The 21457-nt window shown below is 42.2% G+C and overlaps 1 protein-coding gene across 6 annotated transcripts in view; it reads right to left on the minus strand.

The window, feature by feature from the left end:
* NADK2 (NAD kinase 2, mitochondrial) overlaps positions 1-21229 on the minus strand; it is a 68429-nt gene extending 47200 nt beyond the window's left edge. For 2 of the 6 annotated variants that reach the window (XM_048851505.2, XM_048851504.2), the window contains exon 1: positions 20573-21225. In XM_048851505.2, coding sequence (XP_048707462.2) covers positions 20573-21046 — 474 coding nt within the window. In that variant the 5' untranslated portion in view covers positions 21047-21225. Of the gene's footprint in view, positions 1-20572 lie in introns of all 6 variants that reach the window. The other 4 variants (XM_048851503.2, XM_048851502.2, XM_048851509.2 and 1 more) reach the window with 3 other exon arrangements.
* Positions 21230-21457: the final 228 nt, after the last annotated feature.

Genomic DNA, 21457 nt, shown 5'->3' on the forward strand with positions numbered 1-21457 from the left:
GGGCAAAAAAAAAGAATGAAACTCTGAGACAATCCTGCTCTGTACAGCTGATAATTATATTATTTTTGGCATGGCTAGCCAAAAGGAGACAATATTCTTCAAGCTATGTTTGAGATAAGAACAAAGTTGCCTAACACAGTCATAAATAACATTCCCTCCTGTATAAAAATGTACAGTCTTAAAAAACAGCTTTTGAAATTTGTCCCTGGGACCCATAACAGATTTTCTAAACAATCTGTACCAAATACAAGATAAAGTAAATAGTTAACCGTTGCATTCTAGCATCACTCTCTCCTTCAAAAGCAGCTAAGGGATTTATTAAGGAGCATCTCTTTTCAGTATGCTTTGAAGAACAGTTCAGATATTTAACACTACAGAGGAATGCACCCAGCTGCAAGAAAGGGTGGTCTTGTGATGAAGAATGAGGATTCAAGACATCCAAGTTCAATTCCCAGCTTTGTCACAGACTTCCCATGTGATCTTGGTGTGACGCTCTGTACCTCAGGGGAACACCCTGCACCCACATGTTCATCCTTATAATATAACTGTGTGGTATCCAATGCAAAGTTTGTCATGTTGGGTGTCTTCGGAAGACTCATGATGCACTGAGCATTGTTGTTATAGTAATGTTACAGGTTGTAATTTCATGTATATAGTTATGAGCCTGAAAATGTGTCCTTCTGGCTTAAAACAAGCCAAGGCAAAACTCTCCAGGAGTAGAGGGGCAGTTCGCACCTCATCAGGGCATGTATGGGACAAACCCAGCCCAGCCTCACAGGAATAAAGGACACTGGCCTAGGCAGCAACAAAGGATCTGTTGGACTCTCGAGTGAGTCCCTTCCCTTGGTCAGCTTGGGACTACAATGAGGTAATGCTCACCCACTCTGAAGGCCTGGGGGGGGGGGGGAGGAGAGGGGGGCACAAAGCCAAGAGGGAAGAAAGAACATGATAAAAGGAAGACACGTTTGCCACGCTCGCTCTTCCACCTCTGTAATAAATGAAGGGGTGGGGTAGCTCCCTTTTATGGGCACCCAGCCAGCCAGTTAGCTATAAAACCCCTGATAGTAGATGTTCTCTACTTGCTTTACCTGTAAAGGGTTAACAAGTCCACAAGTAAAGGGAAGTGAGTGGGCACCTGACCAAAAGAGCCAATGGGAGGATTAGAACTTTTTAAAACTGGAAAAAGACTCCCTTTGTCTATGTGTTGTGGTTCTCCAAAGAAGAGGGGAACAGGGCAACAGTTAGGCTGTGAGAAGCTTTAAAACTGGTATGAAAAACCATCAGATCATACCTGGAGATTGCTTATCTGAAACCCCCCATATGTAAGTAAATCAGAGAATGTCTAGGTAGACACAATTAGAGTTATGTCTTATTGGCTTATGGACTCCTCTGTACTAATCCCCAAATGCTTTTGTTTTGCTTGTAACCTTTAAGATAAACCTCAAGAGAGCCATCTTAAAGCTTAATTTTTGTAAATGGGTTTTTTTAAGATCTAGCAAAACGCGTAAGTTTTAGATGTATTTTTTTCTTTTTGTTTTTAATAAAATTTACCTTTTTTAAGAACAAGAATGTATTTGGGTCCCCCCAAGAGGTTTGTGCATGTTGTTTAATTAGCTGGTGGCAACAGCTGATTTCCTTTGTTTTCTTTCTCAGCTCTTCCCCAGACGGGGCGTGAAAGGGCTTGAGGTTACCCCACAGGGAGGAATTCCCAAGTGCGCCTTCCTTGGTCTCAAGGGGTTTTTTTTGCACTTGGGTGATGGCAGCATCTACCCATCCAAGGTCAGAGAAAAACTGTGACCTTGGGAGTTTAGTACCTGCCTGGAGTGGCCAGTATTAACTTTTAGAATCCTTGCGGGCCCCCACCTTCTGCACTCAAAGTGTCAGAGCGGGGAATCAGTCCTGACAACCTCTATCTAGCACCAGCACCAAGCGACTGAAGCACTGATCAAAGGGGAGAGCCTGGCTGAAGGGCAACCAGCCAGCCTGTGGTGAGAAGCATCTAAGTTTGAAAGGGCACTGAAAGTATTAAGAACAACTTAGAATGAGTTTTGCTTTTATTTAATTTGACCAGATCTGACTTCTTGTGCTTTGACTTATAATCTCTTAAAATCTGTCTTTTGTAATTAATAAATTTGTTTATTCTACCTGAAACAGCGCGCTTGGTTTGAAGCGCATCAGAGACTCCCCTTGGGATAACAAGCCCGGTGCATATCAATTTCTTTGTTAAACTGACAAACTCATATAAGCTGGCAGCGTCCAGTGGGCATAACTGGACACTACAGGACGGAGGATCCTAGGGTTGTGTCTGGGACCGGAGATATGGGCTAGTGTCATTCGGCTGCACAATCCAAGCAGCGGCTGGCCAAAAGTGCTCACTCACGTAGCCGGGAGCAGCTTACATGCTAGCAGCTGTGTGTGAACAGCCCGGGAGTGGGGATTCTCACAGAAGAGCAGGGTAAGGCTGGCTCCCAGAGTTGAGGATTGGAGTGACCTAGCAGATCACCGGTCCAGATGACATCAGGGGAATGTCACACTTGGGCAAATCAGTCATTTTTTCTCAGTTTTTCCAACTGTAAAATAAGTATACCACAATTTTTCCCTTCACCCTTTATCTGATTTCTTCAGACTGCATGGTCTTTGTGGTAGGGCCTGTCACTGCGTGTTTGTGCAGTCTCTAGCACAATGGGATCCAAAAATCCAGACTGGTGCCTCTAGGCACTATCATAAAAATTAATAGTAATTTCTGTCAAGACCCAATATGGTGCCAGTCATTCACTGTCTCCCTACACATTTGATGGCTACAGAACTCAACATACACTTCACCGTGTGGTATGCTATTCCTTACCTCCCCTATGAAAGGGCATCTGAAGACCCACTGCATAGTTAAGGCAGCCAATTACTACAGAATGTAATATTTTATAAGTGCAAAAGTGTCTTAAACAGCGATTTGGTGGCATTACTCTAAATAATTACCTTTTTGTCTAAAAATTAATTAAGCGGAAACTGGTATTGTGACATGTACACTTGTGATCTATTTACATCATAATCTCAGTCTAGTTACTCCATACAGTTTAACAGCTCAAGTCAATAAAGAATCTAAAGAAACAGGAAGCTAGTCCAAGTATCTAAAGATTTTGCAACACACCCTAAAGGGCATTGAATAGGTGTCTTCAGACATTATACAAAAGCTATTCTCAATAAAACCCACATGAAATAAAATAAATAGAAGGGGATACAATACAGGAATAGGACTTTTCCCTTTAAAAAAGAAAATTACATAATCCGCTAGCTGTGATTTGGACAGCTGGAATTCCTTCCCCAAGGACAAAGAATTTCCTTTGTGTCTGCATTAATCTGCCATGCAGCCCTCTGAAGGTGAGCTAGGAAACCAAGACCTGATTTTATTTACATCTTCTTGGGGAGTTTGTCCTCATGATCCTGGAAAGCAAAATAAGGCTCAGATATTGCTCCAAAACTATTTCAAGTGGCTAGTGATTTCCCTGCCCCCAAGGAAGCTGGTCTTATTGGCTTCTCTTCACAACAGAGGCCCCTTCTGGGCCTCTTTAGGGTACTGGGGTTCAAGGATGGACTCTCCTGAGGTTCTACCACCTTCCACTGTATGGGATTTACAGTAGGCCAGAAGGGTCTGTGTTTCTCCTGGAAGACCTGTTACAGAGGCGGTAAAAGGGGAGGAAGCTGAGCCTGAAAGCCCTTTACAACACCCTTGCATTTGCAGTGTTTGCGCTGTGTCCTGTACCCTCCATCCACGACCCAAGAGAAGGCAAAGACTGCTGAGCTATGCAGTCAGGGGCACTGACTGCTGGTGTGGGTTCCAGAGAATTCCATGATTTTCCATCTGAAGCACTGGCCTTCCAGCATTGCTTCCCAAGGGGACAAGGAGCTTCTCACCCTGAAACCAACTATTCCAATCCTGCCTCCTTTCCTGTTCAGGGGAAGGCAGCTGATGTGACCTCACCCAGACTGGGCTAAGGGGGTGGGAGGGACTACATGTTGCCCACAGAGCCATTGGAGCTCTCTAACCAGATGAGGGTGAAGCAGAACACACAGACCTTCCCTTTTGTCTTTGGCTTTCTCAAACCAGCTCTCTCCATGAAGCCTGCTGTCTCCAGCTGTTGCAAACACCTCAAAGGGGAAGCAGAGCTGAGGGGACAATCTTCCCAAAAGGTAATCGCAGCCCTGGGACACAGTTGGAAGTCAGACAAACATATTGAGCCAAATGGTTAATCAAAAATTTGAAATAAGTTTGGAATTTCCCTCAGAAAAGCTCTGCAGTTAGGAAATCTCTCTGTCCCTGCAGAGGCAGATTAAGCTGGAGAGAACTTTAGAGGCCAGGGCATTTCCAAGCTGCCAGATCTACTTCTGCCCCCAAGCTGCAAAAAGCAAGCTAAAGTACCCACCCATTACAACTGATTTATGTATCTTAGTACAATGGAGAGCACGTTAGGGGCTGGGTGAAGGTATATGCCAACAGTTCTATCAAATGTATTTTGTTAGTAGAAGTATTAGTGCTTTTTAAAAGTAGGAATTGGTGTCAGAGGAAATGAATTTCACACATATTACAGGAAAAAATAAGACTGTGTGCCAGTCTACAACATAACACTAGTGAAACAGCACAGAAACTAGGATGAAGCTCAACAATACTAATATAAAGTACCACTGCCTTGCATTAAGCTTTTCTGTACCTTCTTAGAGGTATAGCTCAAAGAATAGCATTGCACTAAAAATTCTTTAATTTTTAAAAAGTATTTGGTTAAGACTATTTCATAGGTTCAAGCTTGGAGCATGTACATATTTGCTCTTTACTAGGCAACTTCAGTGCACACAAACATGAACCAAAATGTTCTATAAATGTATTTTGTTTTAAAAACCCAGAGAATGTCTTGTCAGTTAAAACCTGAGTTTAACGTGCATTCTCTCTCTTCTACAGGAGCTGGTAATTTCAAACACTTTGATGCAAAAGAAAACCTTGAATTTAGGTCATTAGGAAAAATGAAGGAATATTTTGCCCATCTGGCATTATTAGACAGTTTAACCGGAATAACCAGTATTTATACTACAATGAAAGACATGCAAATAAAGTTTAACACAAGGGTGGAGGGGGTCCCAGAGCTGAGGCTCCAGCCATAGCCCAATGTCTACACAGTAATTTTTAGCCCCGGAGCCTAAGCCCTGCGAACCTGAGTTAGCTGCCACAGGACAACCATAGGCATGCTGAGAGTCTTTTATCCCTGTATAGACATATCCTGAGTGACCTGTATTGAGGAACTTCATGTGATCAAGTATTGGGATGTACTTCATTGTTACTGGTGCCTCCAAGTCTGTGGGAATACAGATGTCTAGGGAAAAACCCCTCAAACTGATAAAAAAAGTGTCTATAGAAGTCTGGTATAAACAAGACTGGGTGATTTATAAAGGGTGCCTATGATTTAATTATGTTCCATGATTGGTAATTAATCGTGGGAAAGCAATTTTCCCTCCAAAAGGGAGGTGTGTCTCGTCTCACACCATATGAAAGTAAATTCAGGAAGTGCAAACTGCTGGCTTCCCACCAGTTACAGAAGAGAGACAGAGGCCAGCTCTTTACCTTACATCAAGGTTGGTAATATATCTGTAATATACTTATCCTTTTCTGTGCTCTCTCTAGTGCTATACTAACCTCAGCTTGTCAAACAACAGGCTTGAGTGGAAACTTTAAGCACAAATGTGCTTACTCAATTTAAGCATAAGGAGGAAGAAATGTGCTTTTAGACAAAGCAAGACTGGGAGTCTTGAGATCTCTATTCCAGTCACAGCTTTGCCATGAACCTCCCAAGAACTTGGGCAAATCACTTGCTCTGACTCTGACAATGTGCACAAAGTTAAGAAGGTTTCAGAGGAACAGCCGTGTTAGTCTGTATTTGCAAAAAGAAAAGGAGTACTTGTGGCACCTTAGAGACTAACCAATTTATTTGAGCATGAGCTTTCGTGAGCTACAGCTCACTTCATCAGATGTGTACCGTGGAAACTGCAGCAGACTTCTGCTGCAGTTTCCACGGTACACATCTGATGAAGTGAGCTGTAGCTCACGAAAGCTCATGCTCAAATAAATTGGTTAGTCTCTAAGGTGCCACAAGTACTCCTTTTCTTTTTGCAAAGTTAAGAAGGTGGTGGGGGAATTAAAAGGCATGTTGGAAATATGTACTCTTATTAGTAGGCTGTATCATCCAGGGTAACATTATCTTCATGCTGTCCTAAAGCTCTCCTTTGGGGAAGCAAAAAGGGCTGATGCCTGAACACATTTTTTTCTGGCTGTTTTTGTCTGACTAATAAATTCTTTTAAATAATTAGCAGAAAGTGAGACTCCTGACAGGATGTACAAGATGACAGATCTGGATGTGAATAACCTCAAGGGAAAAAAATCCTGATGGAAAGCTAACAGCTGGAAAATATAAAGGCTGACTACTCGCCGACTGCCCTACTTCCTAACAGAAAGGGGAACCAAGCAATTGGTGATGGAAGTAAGCCGTTAAAATACAGAAGCAGTTACTGTACATGGAGCCCGTATATTGTGATATAAATAGAAGTTTTTTTAAACTGAAGAGCAATAAAAATATGTTAATGTTAAAGATACTGACGAGCTAATGTTACCTGTAATCAGTGTTACTGTAAAATAGAAACATTTAGAAAAGAAAATAGAGCTTTATCTTCTGAAAAGTTCTACTCACTATTCTTGCTAGATCAAATATGTTTCCATTGTATTGCAATTAATATTGCTGGGTACAAGAGCCTATTTCAATCACTAATTATTTTGATGGGCCAATAGAGTGCAAGAATTTTTATTCCTTTTCCAGAACAATCAAACAGTCTGGTGAATGAGGTTTTGAACTAATGCTTCTCTGAGTACTTGTATTACTTGCCGATGAGAACTTTTAAAGTAATAATGGTCTTATTTTAGATAGACCTGTTAGAACAGAAATGCTAAATATCTTAACACTTAGATAATGCAGTGAAGATAAGGATTTCTAATATACCTAGGCAGAATATACAAGTTCTATTTAAAGCCTTTTAATTATTTTCGGTACACAATATTCAATTAAGGCTGTTGGGTCAGATTATTCCTTGCTGGTCAGAGAAACTAACCTATGAAGTTTCTGCTGATTCTTCTGACCAGTATTTAGGTCTCCAGGCCTTACCTTTAGTACAGTAACTCCTCGCTTAACATTGTAGTTATGTTCCTGAAAAATTCTACTTTAAGCGAAACCAAGTTAAACAAATCCAATTTCCCCATGAGAATTAATGTAAATGGGGGGGGAGGAGGGTTAGGTTCCAGGGAAATTTTTTTCGCCAGACAAAAGACTATACACACATATACACACACACAGTATAAGTTTTAAACAAACAATTTAATACTGTACACAACAATGATTGTGAAGCTTGGTTGAGGTGGTGAAGTCAGGGAGTGGGAGAGGGTGGGATATTTCCCAGGGAATGCCTTACTGCTAAATGATGAACTGCACTCGGCTGAGCCCTCAAGGGTTAACACATTGTTAACGTAGCCTCACACTCTACAAGGCAGCACAATGGAGGGAGAGGAGACAGCATGGCAGAGAGAGACAGAGACACACGTCCTGTGAGAGAGAGAGAGAGAGGCACATTGCCCCTGTAAGTACGCTGACCCCACTCTAAATACACTGCCTTTTTAAGTAGATCATTTGCACTAACACCATTTTAAGTAGAGGGCTTCATTTCCAGTCCAAGGTAGGTATGGATCATCATGCACTCACCAAGTGTACATGCTTATGTGGAAACTGGAAAGAAGTCCCTGAACTACGATAGCTGATATAATCAAAGCTTTTTTACACTAAGATATAACTTGCAAAACTATGTCATTTAGTACAAAAGAAATCAACACTACTTACATGACCTCAGTCCCCTACCTGATCAGTGCCTCCTCCATGCTTGTGGAGAGGCTGAACATAAGTCAATGGTACTCATTGCATTTGCAGCATACTGCAAGTTGCACAGAAACTAGCGACCTGGGATGCGTAATGGGAACTGGAGGTCCTAAAAACAGGTATGCTTGAAATCAATTATGTGCCAAATGCCCCTCTCAGCCTTGATTTTTGAGACTGTGTGTGGATGTGTAACATCTGAAAATAACACATTAAAAGAATGTTTAGGTAGCAAAGTCAAGCATTCAAAAGTTAATAATTCGTGTGTTTCCTAAGCTGGCAACTTTAACTTGGCCCCTCTGTGCATAAGCATTATGATACAATCTTCAATGACACAATCAAATGCTATTTTTTTTCCACAGGACCCTGCCTCATCACTGTACAGAACAGATGGTACTATGGGAATGAATCAGGGTTGTGTAATAAAGAAGGCTGTTGGCTGCAGCGCCTCTGCATCATTTGTTGCAAAACTTGGAAAGTAAAGGAGAAGATGGCAGGTAGAGAAACTCTCCCCCTAATGGTTTAGGGAGTTTACTGCCCTCCTGGAGAATTGGTTTCTATTCCTGTCTCTGCCACAGGGTTTTTATGTGAAGCTGGATATGACATGTAAACAAACATTTTCACAGCAGGCCTCTGTGTATTCCTCATTTTCTGGTTACCGAACATGAAACACTTGGGGTCTGATGCAGAAAATGCTGAGTGCTGAACTGCAACTAAGATCAATGCAAGCTCTGCTCTGAATATATGAAGTGGTGTAAAATACTAAGTACTCCAAAAAATCAGCTCCTAGGCGTGTCAAATCAGGCAACCAAAATTAGTTGACACTTCTTTGTAAAATGGGGCACAGCAATACCACCTCCTAGGAGTGTTCTGAAGGTAAATTCGTCAGTGTTTGTAAAGAACAAAAACTACAAAAGAGCACTGTAGAAAAATAAATGAAAAAAAATTTAATCATGTAGAACGATAACGACCCTCACCTCTGGTCCTGTCCTCCCAGTCCATGTTCTTCTTTCCACTGCACCTGCCCTTTCCCATCCCTGCTGCTATCCCTCCCAGCTGCTGCTCCACACCCCCATCTCTTGTCCCTTTCCCCTCACACCTCTACATTAGATTCAGGATGCCTCCTTCTCAATGCCTGGGCACCAGCTCCATGACCAATGAGAACACTGAAAAATCTGTCTGCTCTCAATTCCAGTACTGGCACCACAATGGTCCCCAAATGTTGAGAGAAGGTACGGGGAAAGCCCCTGCAGCCCTGGGCTGGAGCATGCTCAGTAACTCTGAGCTGATGGCACATGTGGTCTGTCATGTGGGAGCTCTGAGGGAATGGCACAGTCACAATTTAGCAGCTGAACCAACAAACCTATGAACATGTGCAAACAGACTTTTCAGAGGCTTATAACTTGGCCAAATCTGAGCAATTCTCCCACAGGAATCCTAAGAAGCACATCCTGCCACAAACACCACCACCCCCTTGCCAAATATCAAGTCCCTTCTCCAAAGCATAGGCACTAGAGCTTTTCAGTGAAACAGACGTAAGATTTGTAAAATAGGTAAAGTATTTTCCCTTAATCTTATTCTCAGAAATGGGCGAACCATTTTATCTGAAACTTTCCAAGAACATTCAGCCAGAGTCAGACCTGACATTGAAAATTTCAGCCCAAACAATTTAAATTTGGCAGTTATAAGTAACTGAAAACACGGTCTTACAATGGTAAACGTCAGGCAAACTTAACGACATATGTTGCTACCTGAACCACCTATAATTAACGTTAAGATTTTGTAATGGGTATTTTTAGTAAAAGTCACAGGCAGGTCGTGGGCAATAAACAATAAATCATGGAAGCCTGAGCCCCACCGCCGCCCAGGGCTGACAGCCTGAGCCCAAGCCCTGCCGGGGCTGAAGTCATGGAGGTCACTTAAAATCATGGAATCCGTGACCAACTTGTAGCCTTACCTATAATACATACATGTACATGGTGGTGGGGGGAGAAGAGGTTGTTTTTGTTATCTTAGTACTTAGTGTTACCAGCACTTAGGCATCAAGAAATAAAAATAAGCTATTTACAGGATCCACAGTGCACTGCCACCTTTAACTACACAAGCAGAAAGATATCTAAACAGTTCTTCCTCTAGATTTTGATTGTCTTTAAAATCATACCAGCTAAAATCCTAGGCCTTTTAAGTACCAATGAAGTCATGTTCTGTCCTCTTCCTTACACACTGAATTTTCTTTCAAATATGAAAAAAGCAACGGTTGAACTCTGTCACCAGGGCACACTGAACCAACATATTGCTAAGGAGATAATTCAAGTTGATCTAATTCTATTCTGATTTTGCAGTTCAGAACAAAAAGAGAAACAGTTTTTTTTATCAAGTAACTGTCTCAAAGATGGCTTCTATTAGAAAGCATACTTAGAAAGTATTTTAAGTCTGTAAAAACTGGCCAATTCTTGGTAACAAGTTTAAAAATGTAAGGGCATATTGGATTCTACAACCTGGGTAATCTGTGGATTTCATTAAATCCAAAAAGATCATTCAATCCAGATCAGATATTATATTTTAAATCCATGTCTTTACAGGAAAATTAAAGTACTGCATAGATATATAGATAGATATATATTTTTAAAAAGCTAGCAGAGACTTCAGGTACTAAACTTGGAAATTCTTCATAAATGATAACACTTGAGTGCTGGAACATACTAACAACTGAATGTTTTGGGTCTATCAAGGTGAACAGTACAAAGACAAGAGTAAAGACCAGAATGTTCAAATGCTTGGCTGTTCAAATGGGCTGAATACTGCACATAATAGAATATTTACAATATCATACTGAAATAATAATATAAATAAAAACTAAGGTTCACAGAGAACCTGTAGGCACCCACAAAGAGCTGGCTGATCACTACTAGATTTCAGCCTTGTTCCAGAAGTGTACAGCATCTTCATTATAAGGAGCTTAAAGACCTATTGAGCAGCTGGAAGTGAGCCAGCCTAGGTGCTTCTAGTATGTGCCGCTGGTATATAAGAGGAAGAGAAGAAACCAGCAAGAGGAGCATCTAAAGGAAAAGGAAACATGACCATCAGTCAACATATCCAAGGGAGAGGGAGAAGGAAACATACAAAGAGTAAGGAAAGCAAAATGGGGAAAGGGACCAGATAGAGAAGTAGAACACATGGAAGGGGGAGATGGAGAAGAGTGAACAAACTTATTAATGCAATAAATAAATCCTCTTTGAAAAAAGTTCCGCATTTTCGACATAAGCAATTGTAATAACTTTCACAGGGATGTTATGATTGCAATTGTAACACTATGAAAAACACAAGAACTCTTGCTCTAACAGCCAAAAATATCTGATGGCTTATGCTCAAATATGAGAATGGCTAACTGCTTACTGGGATCAGTGCGTAATTTGAGCTTCCTCTGAATCAATCATGGGACACCAATGAAGACAGAATATCGTGGTGGGCAAACTTTTTGGCCCGAGGGCCACATCGAGGAATAGAAATTGTATGACAGGCCATGAATGCCCACAAAATAGGGGTTGGGGTGTGGGAGGAGGTGCGGCCTCTGGGGTGCAGCTGGGGATGAGAGGTTTGGGGTGCAGGAGGGTGCTCCGGGCTGGGATCGAAGGGTTTGGAGAGCGGGGGGAATCAAGCCTGGGGCAGGGGGTTGGGGCGTGGGGAGAGGCTCACGGGGTGCAGGCTTCGAGCGACACTTACCTCAAGCGGCTCCCGGAAGCAGTGACATGTCTCTTCTCTGGCTTGTATGCGGAGGAGTGGCCAGGCGGCTCTGCGCGCTGCCCCATCCGCAGGCACCGCCCCTGAATCTCCCATTGGAGCACGTAGGAGCCAGAGCGGGGCCATGCCGTGGCTTCTAGGAGCTACGTGGTACAGCCCCCACCCGGAACCCGGGCCGGAGCGGGACCGAGCCGCGTGGTGCGGCCACCAACCCGGCCGGAGCGGGGCCAAGCCGTGTGGTCCAGCCCCCAACCCAGCGCCCCGGCTGAAGCAGGTCTGAGCCACGCGGTGCAGCTCACAGGCCAGCTTAAAATGGCCCGCGGTCCATAGTCTGCCCACTCCTGGACTAGATGGACCAACAATCTGGTCCACTGATAGTTGGCATTTATTTAGCACTTTTCAGAGGACCTCAAAACAATTAACTGATCCTCAGAGAACCCATGTAAGGCAGGCATCATTTATCCCCTATTTCACAGACACAGAAGTAATTTACTCAAGGTTACACTACTGGTTGGAGTAAAGAAATTAGGTTTTGATTAAGTCCTGTGCTTTAGCTACAAAACTATTCTTCTCTTTGACAGTTACTGATGTAAATCTTTCCTAATGTCTCATTGCCAGAAACGCCTGTAGCTAGTCCACAAAATTAAGCCAGACAAAGCCTTTTACATAATGCTCTTACTGAGCAAATCTTAAGAGATTAACTTCTTAAGAAAAATGTTACAAGTCAAATACAAAAATTATGAAGGTCCTGTAAAAAGGTTTTGCACTTGTAAAAAAAATATGCAGTAGTTTTATTAATTACAGCAAACCAATCCCAGGTAGACCAAGATTAGTCCTAATTTTCACATGTTATGTCCCAAGAGCGGTCATCAGACTGGCTGTTTTAATTCTTTCTAAACACTGAATCAAAGCAATTTTTTTCCTAAAAAGGACAAAAATTATTAAAATGTAATATTTTAACATTTTGCTAATTCTTTACTGCCTTCCCAACTTATCTTAAATTATTAAAGTGCATGTTTTATGCTTCTCTTTCTTTAGTTTCCTAATTGTTATAATTTTAGATTTTACATAGTTTTTCACTACGAAATTTCATGTCAAGAATTGAATTTGATATTAAAATTTCCATAAGTCAAGAAAGCTGAAATGTTCCACCAAGGTACACTCCATCAGGATTTGCAGTTTGAAGTCATTAGGAATTGTGTTCCAGTGTTACTTGATAATTTTAGCAAGTGTATAAAAAAAAAACTTCACCATAACTGTAAAGTATTAAAAGGCTAAATAAAATTATTTCTAACACAAACAATTTTGGTTTTAATTTACAAAGATTTTATGCCATTAAGTTTAATGAAAATGTTATTTTAACCACTTGTGCTGCAGACACTTATGCACATGCTTAAAGTTAAGCATGAGTAGTCCAAATGAAGACAACAGGACTATTCATGCAACTAAAATTACACACCTGCTTAAGTGGTTGCAGAATCAGGACCTTAATCTTCAATATTTTTCTCTATAGCACTTTTGTAAAATTTGAGTAAGATAGTCTACCACTGTGGCTTTTAAAAAGAGGCCAGCATTTATAATTTAGTTCATTATGAATGCCGATCTAGAGTTGCAGCAGCACAAATTTTCATATCAATTTTGCTAAGCTTTGAAGTGATTGGCATTGCTCCATTCTGATTTTTTAAAAGATGGCATTATGGTAAGTTTACAGCTCTGGATGCAAAGATTTTGGTAGTTAGTGGGAAATGGGAATAACTCTTCAAACAATCTTAAAGTCTATAACGGCTACAGTTGCCTCTTTCCAGAAAGAATTCCAGTATTGCCCTATTATTAACTTAAATTTCTAGCCAGAAGCTGTTTGTAAGAAAGGAAAGTTACTGAACAAGAATGTGTCTCAGGAATCCAAGCATATTGCATTTATCTGCACTCTCTTGAGTGCCTGTTTTGGTGTCATGAGCCACCAGGATCCATCTAGAAGGCAATTGTTAGAGCGACCCACACATAGTAGAACCTCAGAATTATGAACATCAGTGTTATGAACTGACCGGTCAACCACATACCTCATTTGGAACCAGAAGTACACAATCAGGCAGCGTGGGGGGGGTGGGTGTGTGAAGCAGCAAATACTATATACTACAGCACAGTACTGTGTTAAAGGTAAACTACTAAAAAAAAATAAAGGGAAATTTATAAGAAGATTTGACAAGGTAAGGAAACTGTTCCTGTGCTTGTTTCATTTAAATTAAAATGGTCAAAAGTACCACTTTTCTTCTGCATAATAAAGTTTCAAAGCTGTATTAAGTCAATGTCCAGTAGTAAACTTTTGAAAGAACCATAACGTTTTGTTCAGTTACAAACATTTCAGAGTTACTAACAACCTCTATTCCCACGGTGTTTGTAATTCTGAGGTTCTACTGTACTCTCTTTAAGGCTGTGTACACACACTACTATTTATATCATTATAAGTTATGTCACTCAGGGGTGTGAATAAGCCCGAGTGAAATAAGTTACACCAACCTAAGCGCCAGTGTGAACAGCACTATACTGCCACTCGTGGGGGCTAGAGTAATTCAGTCAACAGGAGAGCCCTCTCCCATCGGCTTAGAGCATCTGCACAAGCAGCGAGCGCTACAGTGGCATAGCTGCATCAATGCAGCTGCTCTGCTGTAAGCTGTGCGTGTAGCCGTAGTCTTAGACCCAAATATCTGGTGCAAGCATATGAGCGACTGCAGTACTAATCACCTGCAGTTCCTTTCCAAAGAAAACTACCATCTGATGACTGAAGAAGCAGAGTGAGGATTTGCATAGGCTTGGGGAACTCAAGTGACAGGCAGGTAGCCTTTTCTTCTCCAGTGTGAATTGTTCAAGTGGATCTCCACTCTTGGCGGTGACCACAGAAAGCACATGAAGAGCATTTAAAGACTGAAGGACTGTACTTCCAAAGAGGATTAGACTTCACTTCTAAATCAAGAAAGCAGTGTTAAGTGAGGGATAACTGTAGTTCCTCACAAAAGCTTTAAGAACTTTATTCACAATCTGATGAAGAGGCGTACACATGCATAGAGCCCTGATAGCCAAAAGCTTCTGTTTATAACTGAACCACAAGGCTGCATTTGTACTTCTTAGGTGAGCTAACACGCCTGCCAGGTATTTGGTATAGTCTCAGGAAGCCATCAGCAAAGCCAAACAGTAATACCTTGTATTGGTAACTGTTAGGATATAGATATTCAGGCCTGTCTGTAAAGGCCTATACTCTAAGAATTTAGGTGTATTCTTATCACTTGGCTAGTGATAGAGGTATAAAAGAAAGAATCAAAACCACTGTCTGCCAGTGTAAGGGCCTTCTCTTACTGTGACAGTTTGTGGCCCTGTGCTTAGGCTCAGGCCTTTGGCTAAGCAGCAGAGGCAGCCATAAGCTGGGAAGCGAACGGTCACATCCTCACATTCCAAACTAGTCACATTGAAATAAGGTACTATTGGGCTGTTAGGCACTATCAGGACAGGATTGTATTCCTATCACCTCCAGAGGAAGGGAAGTGCCTAGAAAATGTAAAAGGAAACTTAGTTTGATAGCATCCTGTCTGGCAAGAACTCACTTATCAATAGCTGGGATGTGAAATCCTCACTTCTGTATTGTTTTGTCATTATAGTTCCCACGTTGCTGTTGTTTATCTGTATAATCTCTGTCTGGTTCTGTGATTGTTCCTGTCTGCTGTATAATTAATTTTGCTGGGTGTAAACTAATTGAGGTGGTGGGATATAATTGGTTACATAATCATGTTACAATATGTTAGGATTGGTTAGTTAAATTTCAGGAAAATGATTGGTTAAGGTATAGCTAAGCAGAACTCAAGTTTTACTATATAATCTGTAGTCAATGAGGAAGTGACTGGGTGTAGGTGGGGGTGGGCATGTGGGTGTGTGAGATGGGAACAGGGAATGGGGGTAAGAAAATTGGAATCATGTTTTGCTAAAGGGGGAAATGGGAACAGGGAATGGGAGTAAGAAAATTGGAATCGTGTTTTGCTAAAGGGGGAAATGGGAACAGGGAATGGGAGTAAGGAAGTTGGAATCATGTTTGGCTAAGGGTAGGAATGGGAACAGGGACACAGGTGTAAGGCTCTGTGGTGTCAGAGCTGGGAAGGAGGATACTAAGGAAGGAAACTGGAATCATGCTTGCTGGAAGTTCACCCCAATAAACATCGAATTGTTTGCACCTTTGGACTTCGGGTATTGTTGCTCTCTGTTCATGCGAGAAGGACCAGGGAAGTAAGTGGGTGAAGGAATAAGCCCCCTAACAGTAACAAATTTATTTGAGCATAAGCTTTCGTGAGCTACAGCTCACTTCATTGGATGCATCCGATGAAGTGAGCTGTAGCTCACGAAAGCTTATGCTCAAATAAATTTGTTAGTCTCTAAGGTGCCACAAATACTCTTTTTCTTTTGCGGATACAGACTAACACGGCTGCTATTCTGAAACCTTGTATTGGTAGTAATCATTCTCTATTCATTATCTGAGGTACTTCCTGTGTGAAACTTTACTTAAAGATGACTGTCAGGTAAACAACCCTGAACCAGTTCTTTGAACTCAGTAAGAGATAGCAGCAGCAATTGTGCCATTTGAACCTCAGAATGAATTTGCTCAGATTTCTTTAGTCCAATAGAGAGACAGACCTTTTATCTTTAAAATTAGAAGAACTTGGAGTAAGTATTTCCCTTATACTGGTGCAAGAATTTAGTTTCTCCTACTTTGTTTAGAAAAGAAACTTTCACCTCAGCATTTTCTCATGGAAGTAGGATAGGAAACTATACAAATGAAACAAAAATCAAATACTTTTATTTCCATTTTCAACATCCAATTCAAATGAATTCAACTACATACAGAAAGAAAAAGCAAAAGATTGTCTCTGAAAAGGTGGATTTAATCAGATCTACTTCAGGGTTCTGGGCTCATCATCAAAATAATTATCCATTAGCAGATGCTGCAGGTAGGCAGAGCCAAAGGACACTGTCTTTCTTGGAAGCACCTGCAATGTCCTCCTGACTGTGATTGGAGGGACTACCGATGCCCTGAGATACTGAAGACTGCCCCACTGATATTAATGAGAGTTGAATGATTAAATCCCATGGAATGCTTTGAAAAGCATACATGGTTCTAAAAAACCTACTAATGCCGAGAAAGAGTTCGTTACTACTTTGTATACAGATACCAGTTTATACATTCCCTGCAACGGAGCCCCTAGACACTATACACTGTTCTTAAATATTGGATAAAACTGATACCAAGTTTATAATTAGACACAATGAAGAGCTAGAACAGGAAGCCTAAAATCTAGTGTCTTTATTTTTGCTCATTCATGTCAAACCCTTACTTATCTCAATGAATGCTTTTCTTCCTGAGATGACAGAAAAATGGATTAAGGGCAAGCTGACAACCATAATTTCCTCAGGTTGCGAAGTCACCTTCCATAGAAGCAATGAAATTCGCATACATATGTCCAACATGCAGTTAAATCCTCTCAAGCAAGTGCTTTCTGGAGATATTTACTTCATGTAAGACATACTCAGTAAGGAGCAAAAAATCATCTTGAGTACATTTTTAAGACCACCATCACAATACAGTGAAAGTGATTAATTCCATTTTTCAAGATGAAGGAAATGTTAGAAGTAAGTAGAATGGTAAAAATGTAGAAGATTTCTCCTTTTTACAACCATTTGGGTTTTAAAGGGATAGTTACAGGAACGTAAATGCTTGAATAAACAGTTAAGTACAGAACATATGGGGAGGTCATGCAAACAAACGTATAAGGATATCAGCCTATTACTGCAATGACAGCTGGAAAAAATTTGATACAAGTAGTTTGTCAACAAATACACAAGTGAACCCATCCATGTACAGGGCTTCGAGTGGCATCACAGCAGCAAGGCACAGTAGGGGAGGCTGGAATGGGCATGTGCCCTTTTTGGGGGGATGCTATTTTTTTTTTTTTTTGAACAAATGATAAAGACGACTTGAAAGGTTTTTTTCCTGAAGTTTTTTCATATGTGTTTAATTTACATTAGAAATTCAGGTCCCATCTAGCTTTAAAGACTGATAACTGGAGGACTAGTGAAAAGATGACAAAGGCCAAGAAAGTAAAAGCTGAACAATGACAGGAAAAAATTTTAGTAACACTGTTTAAAAATTTTGTTTAAAAGCATTTAACTTTAATGTTTAATCAATGGACAAAGAAAAATTAAATATTCAGGGGGAAATTTTCAAAAGTGACTTACGCTCTTCAGTCCTATTGACTTTCAGTGGCACTCAGGCACTTTCAAAAACTATTTGCCACATAAGTTAAGGCAAGGAATCACAAAAAAAAACATCCTAAGTGATCCCCAATATTACCTCCAGCAAAAGGGAAGGCCAGACTTGACTTTCCTGATATTTCTAATGTAACATGCAAGCAGGAGAACACACTATGCAGGACTCCTTTAAACAGTTTTTTGTGGCTATGTCATTTCTCCCTCTGAAGTCAGAATCACTTATTACTGGCGTAATACAGTTTTCATTTTCTAAGGTGTTATGATGAAGGAATACTTTTAGTTTTTCTTGGCAGTTTTCTGTGACAAGGGGTAGAAAGCAAGGAATGGGAAACTGAAAGACAAGGTATGCTGTATTTTTGCCCTGGATCCCACAAGAACTTATGCACTGACTTCGGTGGGACTGCTCACAGTGTATAGTGATTTAGAGTGCTCCATTCTGATTTTTAAAAGATGGTATTATGGTAAGTTTTCAGTTCTAGATTCAAAGATTTTCACAGTTAGTGGGAAATGTTAAGCATGTACCTAAGTCATTGCAAGATTGGTCTCTGTGTTTAAACCAGTTCAATTTAAAGCTGTTCAATTCTCCAGTGCAAATGAAGCCTTGGAGACCAAAAAGGTAAAGACAACTAACCCAAAAAAGAGGCTTTACTTCTATTTATGGAGCAAGGCGCTTTTATATTCATCCCACTTGTTAAGGAAGTAGGAAAGCAATACAGTTGTAACAGTTAATTACTTTATATTTTCAAAATGCACTACAGAGGCTATGGCTACACTAGAAACTCTCTAGTGTAGCTGCTCTAAGCCGATGGGGGGTGTGAGGGTGTTAATTACTCGAGCCCCTTTGAGCAGCGGTAGCTGTGTCAGCAGGAGAAGCTCTCCCACTGACATAGCATACCCACACCGGCACATAAATCGGCATAAATTACATTGCTCAAGGAGGTGGCTAATTCACACCCCTGAGTGACAATGTAGGTCAACATAAGCTGTAGTGTAGCCATAACCAAAGTTCTTTCTTGAACATCAGCAGTGACTCTTGAAATGCTAACATTAACATGTGTTTTTTCACACCCCTGAGCAAGAAAGTTGCCGCGCTGTAAAGTGGCAGTGTAGACAAGGCCTAAGACCAAAGCTGTATCAGCTAATATCCAACATCTCCCATGTAACGTCTGCACTTCAGCCTACAGTGTCACTAAGAAGTTAGGACAGCCCAAGCTTGATAGGGAGTTCAAACACATAATAAATGGGAAGCGAGCACCTAGTTCAACGCATATGCTCATGAATGAACTAGGCAGGCCAACACCTAGAATACTAGGGATTAGGAATCACTGTTTGTATGATGGAGCTGGCCCCAATAATCTCAAACTTTAAGAACAAGTGCACAAAGACTGTACTGTGTGCCTGGCTGTGTGGCTGCTGCCAGCAAATGTTTCTACCTTGACATATTATCTCCCTTTCTGTTACTTGGGTGAATAATCCATAAAGGATTTTCCTAGCTGGTATTGAGCAATGATGGTCAGTTCAATTGTATTCAACTTCCTACTATCAGGATACTTTCACATAGTCTAGATTTTGCTGAAAGAGGCTTTATATAATTTGTTTTCATTAAACCAATTAGTAACACTGGTGTTTAAATCTAAACTGGTCACCTAACGTATTTGTAACCCAAGCTTTGCAGCCCTGTGCTAACATCTGAAAACAGTGTGTGAAACTGCATGGTTGTTTGTAGTGTTGTTGTAGCCTAGTTGGTCCCAGGAAATAAGATAGATAAGGTGAGTAAGGTAGCAACTTGTATTGGACCAAGTTCTGTTGGTGAAACAGGCAAGTTTTTGGAGTAGCAGCCATGTTAGTCTGCTTAGCTGTCTTAGTCTGTATTCGCAAAAAGGAGTACTTGTGGCACCTTAGAGACTGACCAATTTATTTGAGCATAAGCTTTCGTGAACTGCAGCTCACTATGCATCCGATCAAGGGGGGAGGGATAGCTCAGTGGTTTGAGCATTGGCCTGCTAAACCCAGGGTTGTGAGTTCAATCCTTGAGGGGGCCATTTAGGGATCTGGGGCAAAAATTGAGGATTGGTCCTGCTTTGAGCAGGGGGTTGGACAAGATGATCTCCTGAGGTCCCTTCCAACTCTGATATTCTATGATTCTATAATTCTAAGTACTCCTTTTCTTTAGGCAAGTTTTTGAGCTTCACAGAGATAGAAAGCCTGCCTCTTTCACAAACAGAATTTGGTCAAATAAACGATATTACCTCATCCACCTTGTTTCTCTCAAACTGAATGGTAACAGTGCACCTCCTTACCCCCACCTGTGGGGCTGGAGCTAAGGCAATGTTGTTGAAAGTTTATTTAGTGTTAAGGATCTCACATTTATTTGACTCTAGGTGCCTATAGACCTGCCTGTGCTTCCTGAAAAGTGAGCTTTATCAGGGGCTAATCTGGCCTGTTTCCCTGAACGGGTGAAGCTGGAGCAGGTGGCAGCGGCTGAGATTACCCTAGGTGGGCATCCTGCTCGCTGAGGACGTAGGGGCGAGGGTACCAGCCTGGCTGGGGGTAATGAGCTGTGCCGCACTCACCAGCTGTTTGAGATCTTCCTCCGAGAGCCCCGCGTAGCGGTAGCGCTGCTGCTCGAACTCGTATCTGGTGGTCTTGGCCACCACCACGACCCGGGAGGGGCGGAACCCCCCGCCACAAGCGAGCCCCGCGCTCCCCGCGCTCCTCCCCCGCCGCTGATCCAGCCACGACAGGGCGAACCCAGAAGAGTTCTTCGGGCCCAGCGCGAAGGGTCCGGGTGCAGGCGAGCCTGAGCGCTCTTGCTGGAGGAGCCCCTGGGGTGGGAACCCGGCAGCGGCGAAGGAGGGGAGCAAGGACTCGGCCCGGCTCAGCCGGCTGCACGTGAGGAGGCGCCGCTGAAGCCCGCCGGGCAGCGGCAGCCCGGCCAGGAGAGACGAAGCTGCAGGCGCTGCTTGGTATTTCAGCAGGGAGCGCAGGGCGGCCGCCCGGCTGGCTGCGCAGCGGCAGCCGCACAGGAAGCCCGGGTAGCAGGTCATAGCCCGGGCTTCACTACCCCCGGACCCGTAATGGCCGGGAGCCCACCCCTGGCCGCTCCAACCGCGCAGCTCTTCGAGGGGGGCGGAGACAGATCCGGCAAACCAGAGCCCGCCGCCTCCTAAGCGCTAAACACACATGGTACGTGCGCGCCAGCCTAGAGACCCAGCTCACGGAACAGACAGCGCACGCGCCCAACACAAGGACTGGGACAGAGAGACATACTCACCCACCAAAACATAATATGGACTGCGCATGCGCCCGACTCAATCAAACCAATAGGGGGAAACTTTTCCCGGCTGCTGACAGGACGAACAGCGCATTTCAACCAATCAGGAAGAAAAGAACGCCAAACCGAGGAAGGGCGGGAGGAAAAGGCCGTGGGGTGCTTATCTACGTCAACCCCTACAGAT

The sequence above is a fragment of the Caretta caretta genome, chromosome 5 (genome assembly GCF_965140235.1).
Source record: "Caretta caretta isolate rCarCar2 chromosome 5, rCarCar1.hap1, whole genome shotgun sequence".
NCBI classification, from domain to species: Eukaryota; Metazoa; Chordata; order Testudines; family Cheloniidae; genus Caretta; species Caretta caretta.